Here is a 21,555-nt window from a genome sequence, read left to right as displayed (position 1 = left end):
TTCCATGTATTCCTTATCGTTATACAGATATATTCTGTTTGCCCTGAATCCAGATGGAATGTTTAACAATGATTCTGTTTCACTACCAGGCAGAGAAATGCTTGAAATTATTAAAATCCAGAAAATGCTTTGATTTAAAAATGTTAAAATCTCTCAGCATGGAGTTCACAATACAGAAACAGAACATACTTTATCACCTTGGAGAAGAGTGGCAGAAGCTGATTGTATGGAAGTTCTCACCATCAAAAGGTGCTGCTGACCTCAGGTGGACTGCTTTGCTTAATCTGCCTGAACCAGTTTGACCTCTGAATATATTCTAAATATTTTATATTGGTAGATGAGAAGGTTTCATTTATTAATCTCCCAAGTGTACATTGAATTTTCATATTAAGCAAAATGCTTGTTAGGATCAACTCATTTGGGTCCCTAAAGTGTTCTCACTTTACTTCTCTTACCTCTCTTTCTGTGCCTTCACTAGGAAGGAGCAGAGAAGAGGGAAGATGGTTGAGTGGCTGGGATCCACATGATGAGGGTGTAGTCGAGGAGGTGGTAGTAATTTAAGACCATACAAAGTTCCCACGACATTGTAGGATGTAGCCGTTCTGGACAGCTGGAATCCCAACAATTTATCTTGGCTAGAAATCTTAAAAGAAGCTGTTCAACCATTCTCTCTCTTGCTGAGGAAAGAAGACAGGAAGTCAATGGGACAAGAGTTTGGCTCAAATATTCTCAGTCCTTGGGGAAAAAATGGTGACAGAATCATGAGATAGGGGGTGCTTAGCAAGATGAAGAAGTAGAATAACTCTGGCCCTGGCTTTGATTTATGCTACTTGGCTCTCAGCTCCTCTGCCCATCTCTGGGTGTGAGCCCTCTCTGGTATCTTGTTAATACAAAGTAAAACCTCTAAGGGAATAGGTAAAGGACATGCCATTACACCTGGTGTATTTTCCAATATTGAAACTTGAAATTTAGTTTATTTCAGGGGAAACCTCACAGTCTCCCTCCACCCCCTTTCCTGTATCCACTTTGGCCTCCAGATACATTATATATGTATGTGTGTACATAGAGATACACGCACACGTGTATGTATTTCAGGTATTTTGAAGAAAGTAATCGAGAAATTTTAGGTTCTATTTCTAAGCAGACTATAAAATTAAGAAAAGATAGGTTTTCTAATTATTTGTTATAACACACCCTTCCTGTTAAACGTATTTGGCAGGCTATCCTCTTTACTTGATAAGAAAGAACATAGAAGAGGAGGTCTCAAGTGAAATTAGAACCTCGCTTTTCATTTCTTGCATTCATTCAATACATATTTAATAAGCATTTATTTTAGACACATCACCTTGCTTTTGCACTTAGTTGATTCTTTAAACATATCAAAAAAAGTCATTTCCTATTTTAAAGTGATGCCAAGGACATGTATGTCATAAGTAATATTTGGTTGCATTAGAAGTGTATTATAGTAAAACCACATATTTAGGAATCTCAGTAGAGAATGGGCTCTGAGGAATAGCATTGCAAACATCTTGTATTGCTGAGACAGCTGATATTTTTTCCCTTTTTCTTAGATACCAGCAACTTGGAATCTTACCTACAAACAGAACTTCGTTTATGCACTGAACAATCTCAGAAAGAAGAGAAGACCCCTGTGCCACCAATCAGTTCTGTCCTCTTGGCATTTTCTATTCTTGGGGAGCTGCATACCAAGCTTAAATCATTTGGTAAGGCATGCTACTGTGTTTCCTTTACATGAAGTCTTAGAAGGTCCAGTGTTAAAGGAGTGATAGAAAAGATTATAAAACTATTCTCTGGATAATATTGATGTTGGATCATAGGGTTTGGCCTCATGATTCGTCAAATGGAATTGTCATAAGTATTACTGTTTTTATTAAGGTCTTGGATCCTTTCTTTCCTTTTTTTACTTTTTATTAAGATATGATAGTTTACAACCTTGTGAAATTTCAGTTGTACATTATTGTTTGTCGATCATGTTGTAGGTGCACCCCTTCACCTTTTGTGCCCATCCCCCACCCCTCCATTTCCCCTGGTGACCACTAATCTGTTCTCTTTGTCTACATGTCTAACTTCCACATATGAGTAGAATCATATAGAGATTGTCTTTCTCTATCTGGCTTATTTCACTTAATGTAATACCCTCAAGGTCCATCCATGTTGTTGTGAATGGGATGATTTTATCCTTTTTTATGACTGAGTAGTATTCCATTGTATATATATACCATATCTTCTTTATCCAGTCATCTGTTGATGGGCACGTAGGTTGCTTCCATGTCTTGGCTATTGTAAATAATGCTGCAATGAACATAGGGCTGCATGGGACTTTTGGAATTGCTGATTTCAAGTTCTTTGGATAGATACCCAGTAGTGGGGTGGCTGGGTCATATGGTATTTCTATTTTTAATTTTTTGATAAATCTCCATACGGTTTTCCATGGTGGCTATGTTTTCCATAGTGGCTGCACCAGTTTGCATTCCCACCAGCAGTGTATGAGGGTTCCTTTTTCTCCACAACCTCTCCAACATTTGTGACTTTTTGTTTTGGTTATTTTTGCCATTCTAGCAGGGGTAAGGTGATATCTTAGTGTAGTTTTGATTTGCATTTCCCTGATGATCAGTGATGATGAACATCTTTTCATGTGTCTATTGGCCATCCGTATATCTTCTTTGGAGAAATGTCTGTTCATGTCCCCTGCTGATTTTTTGATTGGGTTGTTTGATTTGTTGTTGTTGAGTTGTGTGAGTTCTTTATATAGTATAGAAATTAACCGTGTGTTGGATATATGACTTGCAAATATGTTTTCCCAATTGGTGGTTTGTTTTTTTGTTTCAATCCTGTTTTCCCTTGCCTTGAAGAAGCTCTTTAGTCTGATGAAGTCCCATTTGTTTATTCTTTCTATTGTTTCCCTTGTCTGAGACGACCTGATATCTGAAAAGATCTTTTTAAGACTGATGTCAAAGAGTGTACTGCCTATATTTTCTTCTAGCAACCTTACGGTTTCAGGTCTTATCTTTAGGTCTTTGATCCATTTTGAGTTTATTTTTGTGAGTGGTGAAAAAGAATGGTCAATTTTCATTCTTTTACATGTGGCTTTCCAGTTTTCCCAGAACCATTTGTTGAAAAGACTTTCTTTTCTCCATTGTATGCCCTCAGCTCCTTTGTCGAAGATTAACTGTCCATAGATGTGTGGTTTTATTTCTGGGCTTTCAATTCTGTTCCATTGATCTGTGCAGCTGTTTTTGTACCAGTACCATGCTGTTTTGATTACTATAGCTTTGTAGTATGTTTTGAAGTCAGGGATTGTGATGCCTCCAGCTTTGTTCTTTTTTCTCGGGATTGCTTTAGCAATTTGGGGTCTTTTGTTGCCCCATATGAGTTTTAGGATTCTTTGTTCTATTTCTGTAAATAATGTTATTGGGATTCTGATTGGGATAGCGTTGAATCTGTAGATTGCTTTAGGTAGTCTGGACATTTTAACTATGTTTATTTTTCCAATCCATGTGCATGGAATGTCTTTCCATCTCTTTATCTCGTCATCAATTTCTTTCAGGAAAGTCTTGCAGTTTTCATTGTATAGGTCTTTCACTTCCTTGGTTAAATTTACCCCAAGGTATTTTATTCTTTTTGTTGCGATTGTGAATCGGATTATGTTCTTTTTCTGTTAGTTTGTTGTTAGAGTATAGAAATGCTACTAATTATGTTGATTTTATACCCTCAACTTTGCTGTAGCTGTTGATTATTTCTAATAGTTTTCCAATGGATTCTTTGGAGTTTTCTCTATATAAGATCACGTTGTCTGCAAACAGCAAGAGTTTCACTTCATTGCCTATTTGGGTTCATTTTATTTCTTTTTCCTGCCTAACTGCTCTGTCCAAAACCTCCAGTACTATGTTGAATAAGAGTGGTGAGAGTAGACACCCTTGTCTTGTTCCTGTTCTCAGAGGGATGGCTTTCAGTTTTTGCCCATTGAGTATGATGTTGGCTGTGGGTTGGTCATATATAGCCTTTATTATGTTGAGGTACTTTCCTTCTATACCCATTTTATTGAGAGTTTTTTATCATAAATGGATGTTGGATCTTGTCAAAAGCTTTCTCTGCATCTATTGGGATGCTCATGTGGTTTTTGTTTCTCATTTTGTTAATGTAGTGTGTCATGCTGATTGACTTGTGGATGTTGAACCATCCCTGTGACCCTAGTATAAATCCCACTTGATCATGGTGTATGATCTTTTTAATGTATTACTATATTCAGTTTGCCAGAATTTTATTGAGGATTTTTGCATCTGTGTTCATCAGTGATATTGCCCTGTGGTTTTCCTTCTTTGTGTTGTCCTTGCCTGGTTTTGGGATCAAGGTGATGTTGGCTTCATAGAATGTGTTAGGAAGTGCTCCATCTTCCTCAATTTTCTGGAATAGTTTGAGAAGGATAGGTATTAAATCTTCTTTGAATGTTTGATAGAATTCTTCATAGAGGGAGTCTGGTCCTGGACTTTTATTTTGTGGGAGGTTTTTGATTACTGTTTCAATTTCTTTACTTGTGATTGGTCTATTCAGATTCTCTATTTCTTCCCGCTTCAGTTTTGGGAGATTGTAAGAGTCTAAGAATTTATCCATTTCTTCTAAGTTGTCCAATTTGTTGGCATATAGTTTTTCATAGTATTCTCTTATAATCTTTTGTATTTCTGTGGTATCCATTGTGATTTCTCTTCTTTCATTTCTAATTTTTTTCATTTGAGTCTTCTCTCTTTTTTTCTTAGTGAGCCTGGCTAAGGGTTTGTCAATTTTGTTTATTTTCTCAAAGAATCAAGTCTTTGTTTCATTGATCCTTTCTACTGTCTTTCTTGTTTCAACTTCATTTATTTCTGCTCTAATTTTTATTATTTCCCTCCTTTTACTGACTTTGTGCTTTGTTTCTTGTTCTTTTTCTAATTTGTTAGGTGTGGTTTGAGATTGCTCATCTGAGATTTTTCTTGTTTATTGAGGTGAGCCTGTATTGCAATGAATTTCCCTCTTAGGACCGCTTTTGCTGCATCCCAAATGAATTGGCATGGCGTGTTTTCATTTTCATTTGTCTCCAGATAATATTTGATTTCTTCTTTAATTTCTTCAATGATCCATTGGTTTTTCAGTAGCTGTTGTTTAATCTCCACATTTTTGCCCCTTTCCCAGCTTTATTCTTGTAGTTGATTTCTAGTTTCATAGCATTCTGGTTGGAAAAGATGCTTGATATTATTTCAACCCTCTTGAATTTGTTGAGGCTTGCTTTGTTCCCCAAGATATGTTCTGTCCTTCAGAATGTTCCATGCACACTTGAGAAGAATGTGTAACCTGCTGTTTTTGGATGAAGTATTCTATATATATATGTCTATTTAGTCCATCTGGTCTAGTTTAATTCTACAGTTTCCTTGTTGACTTTCTGTCTGGATGATTTATCCATTGGTGTTAGTGGGGTGTTGAGGTCCCCTACTATTATTGTATTGTTGTTGATCTCTCCTTTTAGTTTTGTTAATAGTTGCTTTAGATACTTTGATGCTCCTGTGTTGGGTGCATATATATTTATAAGTGTTATGTCTTCTTGGTGGAGTGTCCCTTTTATCATTATAAACTGCCCTCTTTGTCTCTCTTTATCTGTTTTGCTTTGAAGTCTACTTTGATATAAGTATGTCAACACCTGGTTTCTTATGTTCATTATTAGCATGGAGTATCATCTTCCATCACTTCACTCTGAGTCTGTGTTTGTCTTTGGGGCTGAGGTGTGTTTCCTGGAGTCAGCATATTGTTGGGTCTTGTTCTTTAATCCATCCTACCACTCTGTGTCTTTTGATTGGAGAGTTCAATCCATTTACGTTTAGAGTGATTATTGAAATGTGGGGGCCTAATGCTGCCATTTTATCGCTTGTTTTCCAGTTCTCTTGCATTTCCTTTGTTTCTCGTCCTGTGATTTTTGGACTACCAATTCAGGTAGATAGTTTTCTGTATGGCTTTCTTCTTATTTGTAATTTGTGTCTTTATTCTCGTTACTTGTTTAGTGGTTACCATGTGGTTTGTATAAAACATCTCATAGATGAGATAGTCCATTTTCTGATAGCCTCTTATTTCCTTAGATTAAGCCATTCCATCCCTTACCTCTTCTCCTTCTAGGTTGTTATTGTTAGATGGTTTTTTTCTTCCTTCTTGCGTTGTGAGTTTGTGGTTAAAATGACAAGATTATATTTATTCTCGGTGTTTCCCTTCCTTTTATCGTTAATGTTATACTTATCCTTTGCTAATCTGTTCTGATGGAGAGCTGCACCTTTCTAATTTTGTCTTTCTACTTATCTCCTTTGCTCTGGGTTTTGTAACCCCTTTCCTTTTTTTGTTTTTTCTAGTATGAGGGTCTTCCTGAACATTTCTTGGCGGGGGGGGTCTTGTGGCGATGAACTCCCTTAACTTTTGTTTATCTGGGAAAGTTTCTATTTCTCCATCATATTTGAAGGATATTTTTGCTGGATAGAGTATTCTTGGCTGTAAGTTTTTGTCCTTCAGAGTTTTGAATATGCCATTCCACTCTCTTCTAGCCTGTAAGGTATCTGCTGAGAAATCTGCTGACAGCCTTATGGGGGTTCCTTTATAGGTTATTTTCTTCTGCCTTGCTGCCCCTAGTATCTTCTCTTTGTTGTTGACTTTTGCAGGCTTCACTACTATATGCCTTGGGGTTGGTCTTTTTACATTGATAAATTTTGGAGATCTATTAGCTTCTGTCACATGGATTTCCATCTCTCTCCCCAGATTTGGGAAGTTCTCAGCCATTATTTCTTTGAACAAGCTTTCTGCCCCCTTCTCTCTGCCTCCTTCTCCCCATCTCCCTCTGGGATACCTATAATCCTTATGTTGCATTTCCTAATTGAGTCGGATATTTCTCGGAGAGTTTCTTTATTTCTTTTTAGTCTTAGTTCTCTCTCTTCCTCTATCTGCAGCATTTCTATATTCCTATCCTCCAAATTTCTAATTCTGTCTTCTATATTATTGACCCCACTTTTCAGAGAGTCCAGAGTTTTCTTAATCTCCTCCATTGTGTTCTTCATCTCCAACATTTCTGATTGGTTCTTCTTTATAGTATCAAGCTCTTTTGTGACGTAGCTCCTGAATTCATTGAGTTGTCTGTCTGTATTCTCTTTTAACTCATTAAATTTTTTAATGATGGCAATTTTGAATTCATTGTCATTCAGGTTATAGATTTCAGTGTCTTTGGGATTGTTTTCTGGGTACTTGTCATTTTCCTTCTGTTCTGGAGATTTAATATATTTTTTCATACTGCTTGGTGGCGTGGATTTGTGCCTCCACATAGAGATAGAGTTTTGTTACTGCTTCCACTTGCTTCTGCTGGTGGCGGGGGCAGTAGCTGTGTAATCTGCACTGACCAGGATACCTGTCAGCTGTTCCTGACTGAGCCTGGACCCCTCCTCTTGATCGCAGTGGCCCTGTGGGGTCTCTCGTCAGCTGTGGGGACAATTGCAAGGGGGCCTCAAGTTGCTGGTGTCTGCTCTCACAGACCACCTAGACACACTCCCTCCTTAGGGTCTGTAGTGGTGTTATGGGCTTTCACAGCTCCAGGGAGCAGATTCACCTAGACTTGCAGCTCTGCCACCATCAGGTCCCACAAGATCTCACTTGTCCACTATGGGCTGCAGCAGAGCTATGGGTATCTACTGCAGTCTGTGGTTAGCTTACCCAGCTGTGCCACTTCTGCCCCAGGGCCTTCCAGCCTTGTGAGTGCCAGGCAGGAGCTCTTCACTAATACTGAGCAGAAGCTTTCCCTGTGGCTGCTGTGGGCCTGTGGATTTCCCCCTGGACCAGGGAGCTGTCACGTTGGGGCTCCAAATTGTCACTGCTCCCTCACACAGTTCCACTGGGTCTCCCTTGCCTCCTTGCAGCTGCAACAGGGCTTTGTGTGTTAGATGGGGATGGCCGGGTTGCTCAACCAGCCAAGCCCCTTTTGCCCCAGGGTCTCCCAGCCTTCTGGTTGCTGGGCGGGGCCTCTCCACCAAGGCAAGTAGAGGCTTTCCTTGCAGCTGCTGTGGGACTGTGGATTTTGCCGCTGGACCGAGGAGAAGTCTCACTGGGGCTCCAACTTGTCACTGCCCACTTGCGCCATCCCACTGGGTCTCCCTTGTCCCCTTGGGGCCGCAGCAGGGCTTTGTGTGTTAAGTGCGGCTGGGTGGGTTGCTTAGCTGGCGGAACCCCTTTTGCCCCAGGGCTTCCCAGTGGTCTGATTGCTGGGCGGGGCCTCTCTGCTAAGGCCGAGTAGAGGCTTTCCCTGTGGCTGCTGTGGGACTCTGGATTTTCCCACTGGGCTAAGGAGCAATCACGGGGGATTTAGGGCTGTAGTCACCTGTTTCCACAGTTGTGCTGCTGATGCATGTGCATGCCCGCCCTTGGTGCCGTGGCGATGCTATGAGCATGTCAGCCGGTAGAAAGTTGCTTGCAGGTACTAGGCTGTCTCGGGGTTGGAGAGTTTTCACCTATCTCCATCTCCTCCAGGGGAGATGGCTGTCCACCTCCCGATGTATAGCAGCATGGGTCTCTCAGGCATCCTGAGGTGCTGTGTGGATATCCTTTGTTGACCAATGAATGTCCAATTAGTTGTACTTCGAAGATGGAGAGTCAAAGAAAACTGCTCACTCTGCCATGTTGCTGACCTCTTTCTTTTTTCCCTTTTTAAACTAGCTACTATTTATTTTACTTGATTTTTTTGAATAATTTAAATAAAAATCTGTAGACAGTTTGGGAAACTTCAGTGGGAAAACCTGCAGTGCATAATGAGTGGTGTGTAATGTCATGGTAAATGTATTTTTGTTGTTAGGTTCAAAGATCTTTATTTTTTTTTGACATGCTCACTTTTTAAAAGTTTCTTCTAGTGATTTCTGTTGAGTGTTCACATAATTTTTCAGGTCAGATGCTGCTAAAGTACATCCTTAGGCCTCTGGCATCTTGCCCATCCCTTCATGCTGTGATAGAAAGCCAGCCTAACATCATTATCATTCGTTTTGAATCTGTGATGACTGACTTGGAACATCCCTCACCATCTGAAGTTTTTGTAAAGATCAGACTGGTACTGGAAGTGCTCCAGAAACAACTTCTAGGTATGTATCCCCAAGGTAGTGCTTTTGTATTTTGGCAAAGTCAATATTGTTTTTAAAAGTAAATATTATTTTAAAGTAGATAAAAATACCGACAGTATGAATGAATGGAGGATCAGAGGTGAGTAAATTATGCCATGGGAGCATAGTCATTACCTTCTTATTTGTTGCTCTATTTTACATGCCTTCTCTGCTCTGTTTTGACAGGTAGGGTCATCAGTGCTGCCCCAGATTCTGTATTTGTAACATTTAGTTGAATTCTAGAACGCATTTCTCTCACTAGACTTCTGGTAATGTTACTGAACCAAGTTTGTTTTGTCTGTTGCGTGAAATGCCAATCACTGAGATGATGAGTCTGCAGCAGAAAACGGCTTTTATTCACAAGGCAGCCAAGCAAAGAGACAGGAGAACAAATCCTAAATCTGCCTCCCCTAAAATGGGGATTAGGGATATTTACGGGATAAAGGGACAGAGTGGTCTGAAATGTGGGAAAAGATGATTGGAGCTAAGGAGGGGTGAGGTAATTGATGATCTGCGCATGCATAGTCAAGCTTCATAGCTCTTCATAGGACACATGGTCACAAAATGGTGTCATTAAAATGATCTGAGGGTGGAGTTTTTGGCCCCCTGACGTCAAGGAGTCACCTATCCTTGGTCTGCACAGGCCCAGTTAATGAGTCGATGGTCTTAACCAGCCTGAACTGGACAAGGAGTTGACTTTCAGTTCCTGAAAAACTTAAGCTCCCATTACTATGGTGACCCAAGCGTCAGAGACATTAACTATAGACTATAGGGCAGGCTTTTTTTTTTTTGAGGAAGATTAGCCCTGAGTTAACATCTGCTGCCAATCCTCCTCTTTTTGCTGAGGAAGGTTGTTGCTGAGCTAACATCCATGCCCATCTTCCTCTATTTTATATGTGGGACGCCTACCACAGTGTGGCTTGATAAGTGGTGTGTAGGTCCTTGCCTGGGATCTGAACTGGTGAACCCCAGGCCACTGAAGCAGAGTGCTTACTTAACCACTTCACCACCAGGCCGGCCCCATGTAGGGCGGGCTTTAGTAATGGATTATCTAACTGCTTTTACCGACAGACAACGAACTGATACTAATTAAAGCAAGTAGCCCCTCCCCCTCGTTTCGGTAACAATCCCATTTTGGGACTCAGGCTTTAATTATAGGAGAAGCAGAAATGAACCAAGTGCTATTTTACATTTTTTCAGTGGGAAATCCCCACTACTTGATGTAAACAAACTAGGTTTAACAATTGAAATAGCTAGTTTCTATATTACTTGAATCATTTTCTTTTGGTTGTCATACTATTAAAAATAAGTTTCTTCTGGTATTTTATTTTAATACTATTGTTTTTTAGTTTATTTGACTTAACCTTCTTTTTGCTTTTCCCAGTCACCTTATTGAATAGTCAAATCAAGCATTCTTGAGTGGAGAAAATAAAACAGAAATGCTGTTCTTGTTTATATGCCTTCCTGGCAGTCGTATAGTTTAGTTATGTAAAATAATTTAGATGTGAAGTAAGGAGTTCTTTCTAGTTTTGACAGTAGCAGAGAAGAGAAAATCTCAAGACTTGCATAAACTGCAGAAATCCAAGGTAGTTTTCTTGTTCCTTCACTTAGAGAAATAATACACTTTTATTTTTGTTAGATATAATCAAAGTATCCAAAGATTGGAAGGAACGAGAGAGGTGATTCAATCTAAATATCTCTGATGCTGGAATTTCCTCTATAACTTTCCCATCAATCGTTACATAGCCAACCTGAGCACCTTTTGTGAGAGGAACTCACTTCCTCTTGAGGCATTCTGTTCTACCTCTGGGCCACTCTGAGTACTGTGAAGATTTGTTTGTTTGTTTGTTTTTTAGAAATCATATCTCCTAACTATATTAAATACTATTACCGGCTGCCCATTTTGCAAATTAAATCTTTAGGGTAGTTGTTTAAAAATTTTGTTCAAAATATCTTGCCCTGTAATGTTTATTTTATTGATGCTATTTCTGCTGTGTGGAGTGGTATAGAACAAGTCTAATTACTATTACATATGGTGGAATTTCAGATTCTTTACAGTAGCTGTTATTATTTCCCCTAAAACTTAATCACCAATATAAACATCCTTAGGTTTTTTTGAATGACATAGTTTTAGGTTCTCCTTATCTTCATTGCTGTTCTGTGAATACAGCTATGCGCTGCATAATGACGTTTTGGTCACAACGGACCCTGTATATCATGGTGGTCCCATAAGATTGATACCATATAGCCTAAGTGTACAGTAGACTATACCATCTAGGTTTGTGTAGGTACACTCTGTGATGTTCACACAAGGACAGAATCGCAAACAACACGTTTCTCAGAACATTTAGTGACACATGACTGTGTGTTTCATTTCTTCTGTAGTCCTCTTATTAAAGTATGGTGTTCAAAACAGAATAAAGTATTCTAGGTATAGTCTGAACCAATTTAGAATAATATGGGAACATGTATGTCCTCATTCTCAGTTCCATGCTTCTGTTAGTATAGCCAAAGGCTTTTATTACACAGATATCTCATTGAGCTTACTGTAGATGAAAATCCTATGTCATACTCAGTGCAAATTGCTGCTCTCCCATTTTGTATTTGTACTTGATTTTTTGGAATTAACATTAGTCTTTGTTAAACATTACTTGATAAAGTTTTGCAGTGTGTTTACAATCCTTTCTACTTCATGTCACTTGCATAATTGATAACCATGTTTTCTCATAGTTTAAGTCAGTGATGATGCTGTTGCCTGGGATAGGGCCAGCGTCAGAGAGTGCTCTGGGAATTCCAGTAGAAACCTCTTTCCAATTTTACGTTAGTTCGTTAAATTAATCAGCACAAAACCTGTTGTTTTATTTGTAAGTTTTCTCGTACCTAGGATATTCAGAGCAGAAGACAACTCATTTGATGTTGTTACGTGCTCTTCCAATCTCTTTATGCATTTTAGGTTTCAGTTTCTCTTTTACCATTTATTTTTCCCCTTTTGGTTCAAAGATCTGTCTTTGGCCAAGAAGAGGATGACAAAACAGGACTTCAGGAATTCTGCGTTCTCTTTGATATTCATCAGTCAACATTGCCGCCTTCATCATCTTGGTGTGAATATAACCTGAAAATCATATTTTGAGTCCTTAGTTCTTTTCAGAATCCTCTACTTTCTTTGGATTTTAATTATTCTGAAACTTCATAAAGGCTTTTGCCCTTCTTCCTCTTAGGTTTATCTTTGGTTATATGTTCTTTTCACCTTTTAAATATGTATTTTTTGCTCCCAAGTTTTCTTTATTATTAAGCATCATTATACCACCAACAAAGGAACTTTTAAAAGAGGAGAAAAAAAACCTTTTGGAAAGAATTTGGCAAAATGTATAGAAAGCCTTAAAATGTTTATATCCTTTAAACCAGGATTTCAACTTCTAGGAGTCTGCGGTAAAGAAATAATCTTAAATCTATAAAACCATTTATGTATTCAGATGTTCATTATGTTACTTATAATACTGAAATACTGGAAAGAAATGAAATCTTGAACAATAGGGAAACGATGAAGTTATGTAGCTGTGTAATGAACTACTTTGCATAATTATGTTATACTTTATTGAATTTTTTAAGGATTTTAAAACTAAATGCTTCTAAAAAGCCAGCAAAAGGCATTATATTAAAGGATTAAAAACTTTATTTCCATTAAAAGCAGTTGTAAGTCAGGAATGCACAATGTCGTTAATAACCTTGACGTTATTTTAGGACTTATGGCTGATGCAAAGAAGAGAAAATAAGTATGAATATTAAAGAGAAGAAATTATCTTTACTTGTAAATGATATGATTGTGAACCTAGAAAACCAAGACTCTACTAAAACTCTTAAAATTAATAATAATACATATTTAATGTCTAGATACAATATAAATATATGAAAATTGATAACTTCTCTCTAAGCTAGTAGTAATCAGTTATAAATTAAAATATAAAGATATTTATTTATTTTTTGGTGGGGAAGATTGACCCTGAGCTAACATCTGGTGCCAGTCTTCCTCTTTTTTTTTTTTGGGCTTGAGGAAGATTAGCCCTGAGCTGACACCTGTGCTGATCCTCCTCCACTTTGTACTTGAGACGCCTCCACAGCATGCAGTGGAGTAGGTCTGTGCCTGGGATCCAAAGCCATGAACCTGGGCCGCTGAAGCAGAGTGTGCAGAACTTTAACCACTCGACCATGGGGCCAGCCCAAGATATTTTATTTATAATGGCAATAAAATCTATAAAATTCTTAAAGATAAATTTAATAAGAAAAGAGAGGACATATGTGAAGAAAACCATAAAATTTATTGAGGACATAAAGTAAGACCTGAATAAAAGGGAGGCTATCTTGGATTAGAGGACAATCTCATAAAATTGTCAGTTTATTCCAAAACACTGTATAAATTTAATACATTTCCAATCAGATTCCCATTATATATTTTTCAAACTGTGCAACTTACTCTAAAGCTTACATCAAAAATATATTTGTTAGGGCCAGCCTGGTGGCACAGTCGTTAAATTCAGGTGCTCAGCTTGGGTGGCCTGGGGTTTGCCTTTTCAGATCCCAGGTGTGGACCTATGCGCGACTTATCAAGCCACACTGTGGCAGGCGTCCTACATATAAAATAGAGGAAGATGGGCACAGATGTTAGCTCAGGGCCAATCTTCCTCTGCAAAAAGTGGAGGATTGGTGGTAGATGTTAGCTCAGGGCTAATCTCCCCCTCAAAAAAAAAATGTATATATTTTTTTGAGAATTGCTAATAAAGATTTGAAACACACTAGTGGAAGAATTTTATAATTACAGCTATGTTCTTGGTACAAGAAGATCTGTGGAATGAAAAAGAGTCTAGAAGTAGAGCAAACAATAAACAAGAACTTACTGTTTGATGAAAGTCACATTTCATTTAGTGCGATAGATAGTTTACTTAATAATGGTGCTTCCAAAATAGACTATATATATGGAAAAAAACAAAATTAGATTCTTGCTTCATACTTCATACAGAAATGAATTTCAGATGAATTAAAGCCCTTTATGCAAAAACTAAAACAATAAAAATGCCAGAAGAAAATTTAGGAGAAGACTTGAATAGTCTCAGGAAGCTCAGAAGACATAAAGGAAAGGATTGACAAATTTGACTATGTGTTAATGGTAAATTCTGTGTGGTAAACGATACCATAAAGTCCAAAGATAATAGTTGTACTGGGAGACAATATTCGCAATGCATTTGGCAGACAAGGAGTTAACATAAGGATTTTTTTCAAAGAAAAAGACAACAATAATTGAAAAATGGGCAAAAAATATGAGTAGACAATTTATGGAAGAAAAGTTGTAATTTGTTAATAAACGTAAAAAGATGTGTTGCTTAACCTCTATAGTTGGAGAATGGAAGTCACACCATCAAGGTAGCACTTTCCATGCTTAAGGTTGACAAAATTAAAAGATCTATGTAGGGGCTGGCTTGGCGGCCTAGGGATTAAGTTTGTACGCTCTGCTTTGGTGGCCTGGAGTTCGCCAGTTCAGATCCCAGGTGCGGACCAATGCACCACTTAATCAAGCCATGCTGTGGCTGGTGCCCACCTATGAAATAGAGGAGATGGGCACAGATGTTAGCTCAGGGCCAGTCTTCCTCAGCAAAAGAGGATTGGCAGTGGATATTAGCTCAGGGCTAATCTTCCTCAAAAAACAAAAAAAAAGATCTGTGTAAGACACTTCTGGTAAGGAAATGGAAAGGTAGTCTCTTTCATTGCTTTTTGTGAATGCTTTTTAGAAAGTAATCTAAAGCTATATAGTAAAATCTAAAATATACACCCCTTTGACCCAGGTATCCCACTTTTTAATTCCTTATAGAAGTGATATCAACACTATATATGTTTGTATGTGTGAGTATATACTTGCACACCCAAATGTACATCATTTGAGAAATGCTTGTATAACTTATGGTTGAGCCATACTATGGGATATTATGTAGCTATTAAGAAAGAAATGAAGTAGAGCTAGATATGTTGACCTAGAAGAGGGCCATGATCTATTTTTAAATGATAAAAAGGTTAAGTGTAAATCCTGTGTTATGAAGCCATTTTTATAAAAAAGAAAGCAGCCCCTTATATGAGTATCATATTAGTTTACTAGGGCCGCCATAACAAATACCACAGGCTGGGTGGCTTAAACAGCGGAAATTTATTGTCTCGCAGTTCTGGAGGCTGGAAGTCTAAGACCAAGGTGTTGGCAGCTTTGGTTCCTCCTGCCTTGCAGACAGCCTTCTCACTGTGTCCTCACATGGCCGTTGCTTTCTGCATGCACATCCCTGTTGTCTCTTCTCTTAGAAGGACACTAGTCATATTGGATTAGGGCCCCACCCTTATAATCTCATTTAACCTTAATTACGTCTTTCAAGGCCAGGCTCTGGCTCTAAATGCAGTCACATTAGGGCTTCAACATGTGAATTAGTGGAGGGATACCATTCAGTCCATATCAAGTGTGTGTGTGTGTTTGGAAAATGCATATATATTTTTTGAATGAGTATAAGGGAGGAAAAATATAAGCCAAACTCTTAACATTGGTCACTTGGGCAAGGAGAGGGAGAGAAGCTTGTGGATGGGGAGAGGGAAAATTTGGCTTTTTCTTTATAAACTTTAGTGTTGTTGGGCTTGTCACAACAGGCACATTTTGCTTTTGCCATGAATGGTTTTCTGGAAAGTATTAATTACCAAAATTTACCAAAAAGCAGAAACTCTGAACATACAGATAACTGTAGAAATTTGAAATTTGAAAGGTTGTTAAGGACTTGCCACGAAAAAAGCCACCATCAGGCACAGAAGGTTTATGGCTATGAATTCTTCAAATTGCAGATAGTCCCTTTGTTAATAAAGCTCTTTTGGTCAATGGGAAAGGTGAAAAGTGCCCCAATTAATTGTTTAAAAACCAGAGTAAACTTAATACCGAACGTAATAGTGATGGCATACACACAGAGAAACACATAGAATGGTTTTACCTTTGGCTTGTAATTGCAAACAAAAAAAGAAGTAAATTAAATCTAATAGTACCTTTATAAAGATCACGTTGTGACCAAGGTTTTATTCTGGGACTGTAAAGATGGTTCAACATAAGGAAGCTGTCAACCAGTTTATGATGTCAGCATACTAAAAGGAGTTATATCATTAGGTATGGAAAATATTGTGACAAAATTCAGTACCCTTTCCTAATAAAAGATTAGGTAAAATAGGAATAGAGTAATTTTTAATAGTATAGTGAAATGTTGATGATGGGATTTTAAGTGAAAAAAGGGTACAAAATAGTTTATACAATGTGGTCACACCTATGTATCACACCTGACTTTTCCTTTTTTGGGATGTATGCATATATCTTTTCAATAAATCTTATAGAGCAAAGCACCGTACCAGATGCTTATACCACTTGACTAAGATGGTACCTGTAATTAGATGCTATGGTCTAGATCAGCGCTGTCTAATAGAAATAAAATTTGAGTCACATAGTGTAATTTAAGGTTTTGTAGCTACAATAAAAAAAAGTCAAATGAAATGTGAACGTATATTTAATAACATATTTTATTTAACCCAATATATTCAAAATATTATTTCAATATATAATCAGTATAAAAATTATTAATGAGATATTTTACATTCTTTTTTCATACAAACTCTTTCAATTTGGTATTTTACACTTATAGCACATCTCAGTTTGGATGCAAATTTTCCCTAGAAATGCTTGATCTGTATTTAGATGTCAAAATTTACAGCTGAAAAAGTAGGCTCCAGACCCAAGTTGTTCCAAACATACTGAAAAGTTTTCCAGTAACTGTATTGAGTACCAAGAAATCATTTCCCTTTAATAGTCTCATCTGCATCAACAAATGTGGTTCATCCCTTTTAAAAGAATTAATTTGACTTTGAAAGAAAAGCATATCAGTTTCAAAACTATGACTAAGTTTAAGTAAATTCATTAACTCATGTATCAACTTAATGTTATTAACATGGAATTCGAAGTGGTATTGCATGAATTAAAAAAAACTCTTGAATCAACACAGCATTCTTCAGATTCTTTTGGTATTTTTGGCAGCCAGTTTACATTGCTGATTACATTTGAAATCTTCAAACTGAGTTTTATTAGAAAAATGGTGAAGTTAGTAATTTGTATTATGAGGAGGTCTAATTTCAATATAAATTCTTGCATCTGTCTAGCTAGGTCACAAATAAGCTTTTCCTTTCCTTGGAGCTTCACAGTTAGCTTGTTCATATGCAGTGTGACGTCAGTAAGAAAACAAAGTACATTGCCATTTTTTATCTCTGATTATTGACTATTTGGTAAGCATTACTATTGTTTCAAGAAAGCCTTGATTTGAAGATAACAGTTTAGTAAATCTTTGTAAAGCTCTTCCAGACTCAACTAATGAGCATATTGGCAAAAAAACTACTTTGCATGTATATGAATGATTTTAACAACTGTATTCGTGACACTTTTCCTAGAGTCTACTTCAGGAAAAAACTAAACATATATATATATCATGAAGTGGAGTGAATCAATAGGGAATCATCAGTCTCTTGTTTTAAAATTCCAATAAGTCTGCATGTTTTTTACCTAACATAACATTGGAACATTGTCTGTTGTGATAGAAATGGATTTTCTTTACCCAGCTGAAATTCATCTCTGTCATATAATCATATAACTTTTAAAAGATGAAAAAATATTACGCTGCAAGTTTGATGTTTAGACCGAATTGAGAATATTTCTTTGTAAATTTGGAAGTCCTTTAAGACAGTGTACCCAAAGTGTCATCTAAAGCTAAAGAAAAGTGTTCGCAATTTTTCAGCAGTTAAATCAATTGATCTTTGATATTGTTAGAAAGATCTAATATTCTGTGGATAATATGAGCCATATATTGTAGATTAGTGGCTTAACTGAAGATCTTTCACATTTTAAAAAAGGTTTTTTTCTCATAATTTTTCAGCAGTTTCCATAAGTGAAATAATTTCTTTTACCATCTATTTAAAAATGTTTTGAGTGTGTAGGTAAGAATCCAAGTCATTTTATAGTTGGTCAAAGTTACAAGCTCAGATCCTATTAAAATCACTTTTTAAAATTTTTTTTGGCACCTGAGTCCCAATCTGTTGCCAATCTTCTTTCTCTCTCTTTTTTTCTTTTTCTTCTCCCCAAAGCCCCCCAGTACACAGCCGTATACTCCAGTTGTGGGTCCTTCTGGTTGTGCTGTGCAGGGTGCCACTTCAGCATGGCCTGATGAGCAGTGCCATGTCTACGCCCAGGATCCAAGCCGACAAAAGCCTGGCCACTGAAGTGGAGTGCGTGAACTTAACCACTTGGTCACAGGGCCAGCCCTAAAATCATTTTTTTTCTTCTTCTTCTTTTTTTTTTGAGGAAGATTAGCCCTGAGCTAACATCTGTTGCCAATCCTCCTCTTTTTGCTGAGGAAGACTGGCCCTGAGCTAACATCCATGCCCATCTTCCTCTATTTTATATGTGGGATGCCTGCCACAGCATGGTGTGACAAATGGTGCGTAGGTCTGCACCTGGGATCCGAACCAGTGAACCTTGGGCCACCAAAGGGGAACGTGTGAACTTAACCTCTGCGCCACTGGGCCGGTCCCTCCAAAATCACTTTTTTGATTGGATATTTAATTGTGATTTCAGGTGACTAATTTTGTTGTTTCTTTTTTGAGAAGAAACTTAAATTGCCAATATATTTGCTGAAAATGTCTTTTAATATTGTCTACTTTGTTGTCTTTAATAAAATTTTGCACAGCAAGAAAGCAGGCTTTTTGTTTTGCTCTGTTTTAGCAAATTGCAGCTGCCATTCATTGTGAAATTTGTGACATATTTTCTTCCACTCTCTTTTTTTTCCTTTACTGTTCCACAGTTCTGCCAGCTTCTACATCTTCACTTCATTCTGCATCAATAGTATATCATGATGTTAAATTTAAAGGTCTGTCCCTAGTTATTTTTTTAAACTAGAAAGATAATTGTATCATAATTAAAATAAGTACTTCAATTTAGCTACCTTCTACAATTTATCTAGGTATCACTGTAACTAGTACTCTATGCATAAAACATTCAAGTAAACACATTACAGTGTTACATTGGTGCATAGAAAAAATATTCAAATGGAATCAACATTTGGGCTGACTAGATTGGTGATGTGTTTACGTGAAATATGAAATACTAGAAATGATGTACGTGCGTGACATGAGCACTACAGTACAGCATAATAGCTTACGTGGTGCTGTGGTTAAAGTGAAATGTAGTCTTATCAAAACAACAAAGTCGTGTTTAACCAAAACGTATTTTACACTACTTCCTTTTTTTTTTTAGTTAAAGTTTTTATTCAAGAAATGTACAGAGGTCTCATGTACCCTTCACTCAGTTTTCCCCAATGTTAACATCTTGTGTAAGTATAGTAAAATAGCAAAACAAGGCAGTTGACTTTAGTACAATTCACAGAGCTTATTCAAATTTCTCCAGTTTTGCCTGCATTCATTTGTCTGTGTGTATTTAGTTTTCTGCAATTTTATGACGTGTAGCTTCATGTAACCATGAACACAGTCAAGATACAGAACTGTTCAATTGCCACAAGGGTCCTTTGTGCTACCCCTTTATAACCACTCATCCTTGCTTTCATTTTTAAACTTAGTTGAAATTAATTAAAAGAAAAATTAGGGCTGTCCCCGTGGCCGAGTGGTTAAGTTTGTGTGCTCTTCTTTGGCAGCCCGGGGTTCGCTGGTTTGGATTCTGGGTGCAGACCTACACACTGCTCCTCAAGCCATGCTGTGGCAGCGTCCCACATAGAAGAACTAGAATGACCTACAACTAGGTTATACAACTATGTACTGGGGCTTTGGAGAGAAAAAAGAGGAAGATTGCCAACAGATGTTAGCTCAGGACCAATCTTCCTCACCAAGAAGAAGCATACCTTAAGAAAAGAAATTAGTTCTTCAGTCACACTGGCCATACTTCAAGTAGCAAAATGTGGCTGGCGGCTATCATGTTGGATAGTGTAAGCCTCGACTTTCAACGTTGTCAGCTATCTCAAGGATCTGAGATAATAGGGTCACTTTCTTTTAAGATTCTTATCCCCTAAAGTCTTCCTTGGTGAATCAGAACTAGTTTCAGAATAGGTGGTCCCTTTTATGTTCTTCTTCCCTCTACATTGGTCACTAATTCTTAACTATTTTTTAATTAATAGTATATTCTAAATATAGGTCCCTCAAAATGTATTGGAAAAAACCCACCATAAGATATACTATGGAAGAGGTACTGAAGTATTCTGTTTGGCAAACTAGATATTATGCTATAATGTAAGGTGTTTATTGATCTTTTACTTAGGATCAGATCCTAACACTCAGATCCTATGCAGAGATGAAAAAAGTATGTTTATTCATTATTAAAGAATTGGGGTTTTATCCTAAACTAGTTTCAACTTGGTATGCAGAACTTTTGAGTGCTTGTCATATAATCAGATCAGTTGTTTAGCAGTAGATGATTACAATGTAGATGGCGTAATACCTTATTGTTAGAGAGGACAGGCAGTAATACAGTTCAGACGATTCATTTGAGCAGTGAAAATAAAATAATACTTGTGTGTCATGCTTTGTCCCACGCAGTCTGTTGAGATAGCTGTCGCGTTACCTGTGCTGTTTTCTTCCCCATCATCTGAAAGTGAAAGAATTCTAGAAAACAAGGGAACTTGAGAATATATCTGGACTGTGAATGGTTTTTCGTTTAAAACTTTTTCTTTTGAATTCAGATTTGCCTCTTGATACTGACCTGGAAAATGAGAAAACATCTAAGATCGTATTGGCTGAGATGCTTGGTGACATGATCTGGGAGGACTTGTCTGAATGCCTCATTAAAAACTGTTTGGTTTATTCTATTCCAACAAACAGCAGCAAGTTACAGCAGTATGAAGAGGTAAGAGCAGAGAGAGCACAGAAGGGTTTAGGAGACTAGGTTCCTATCGGTGTCTTTTGTTTATCCTTGAAGGTCTTTTGTTCTTTAGTGACATCTTGAAGAAAATTATTAATAAGGAGTGGAAGCAAATTCCCTATCACTTCATTTCTCTCCAAGCTTCCTAACTTTTATTTGGGGTTGTGTGTTTTCTTCTTAAGCATGTTTTCTTTAGTAAGATACTTTTGAAAACAATTCTTTTATACTTGTATCAGCTATAGCAGCTACTATGTGACACTTTACTTTTTTTGCTTCTTTGTAGTGTGTTTCCTTGAAAATGAAAGATCTTTGCACCTTTACTAAGTAGAGTCAGAAATTTTTATTGAAAATTCTCTTCCTAATGAATTTAAGGCTGGGAAAAGATACAGTATTTTTATACCTAGTAATTGATGGTCTGTTCTAAGACTTGAG

The 21,555-nt window shown here is 37.3% G+C and overlaps 1 protein-coding gene across 1 annotated transcript in view; it reads left to right on the top strand.

Moving 5' to 3' along the window:
- The window catches only part of ZW10 (zw10 kinetochore protein), a 44,141-nt gene that overhangs the window by 7,732 nt on the left and 14,854 nt on the right, over positions 1-21,555 (top strand). Inside the window, exons 5-8 of the mRNA XM_046637655.1 lie at positions 90-249; positions 1,572-1,724; positions 8,949-9,140; positions 20,945-21,108. Coding sequence (XP_046493611.1) covers positions 90-249; positions 1,572-1,724; positions 8,949-9,140; positions 20,945-21,108 — 669 coding nt within the window. The remainder of the gene's footprint in view (positions 1-89; positions 250-1,571; positions 1,725-8,948; positions 9,141-20,944; positions 21,109-21,555) is intronic.

This window comes from Equus quagga, chromosome 14 (genome assembly GCF_021613505.1).
Source record: "Equus quagga isolate Etosha38 chromosome 14, UCLA_HA_Equagga_1.0, whole genome shotgun sequence".
In the NCBI taxonomy this organism is placed as follows: domain Eukaryota; kingdom Metazoa; phylum Chordata; class Mammalia; order Perissodactyla; family Equidae; genus Equus; species Equus quagga.
The sequence above is the reverse complement of the archived record's forward strand: the minus strand, read 5'-3'. Positions and strand labels throughout refer to the sequence as shown.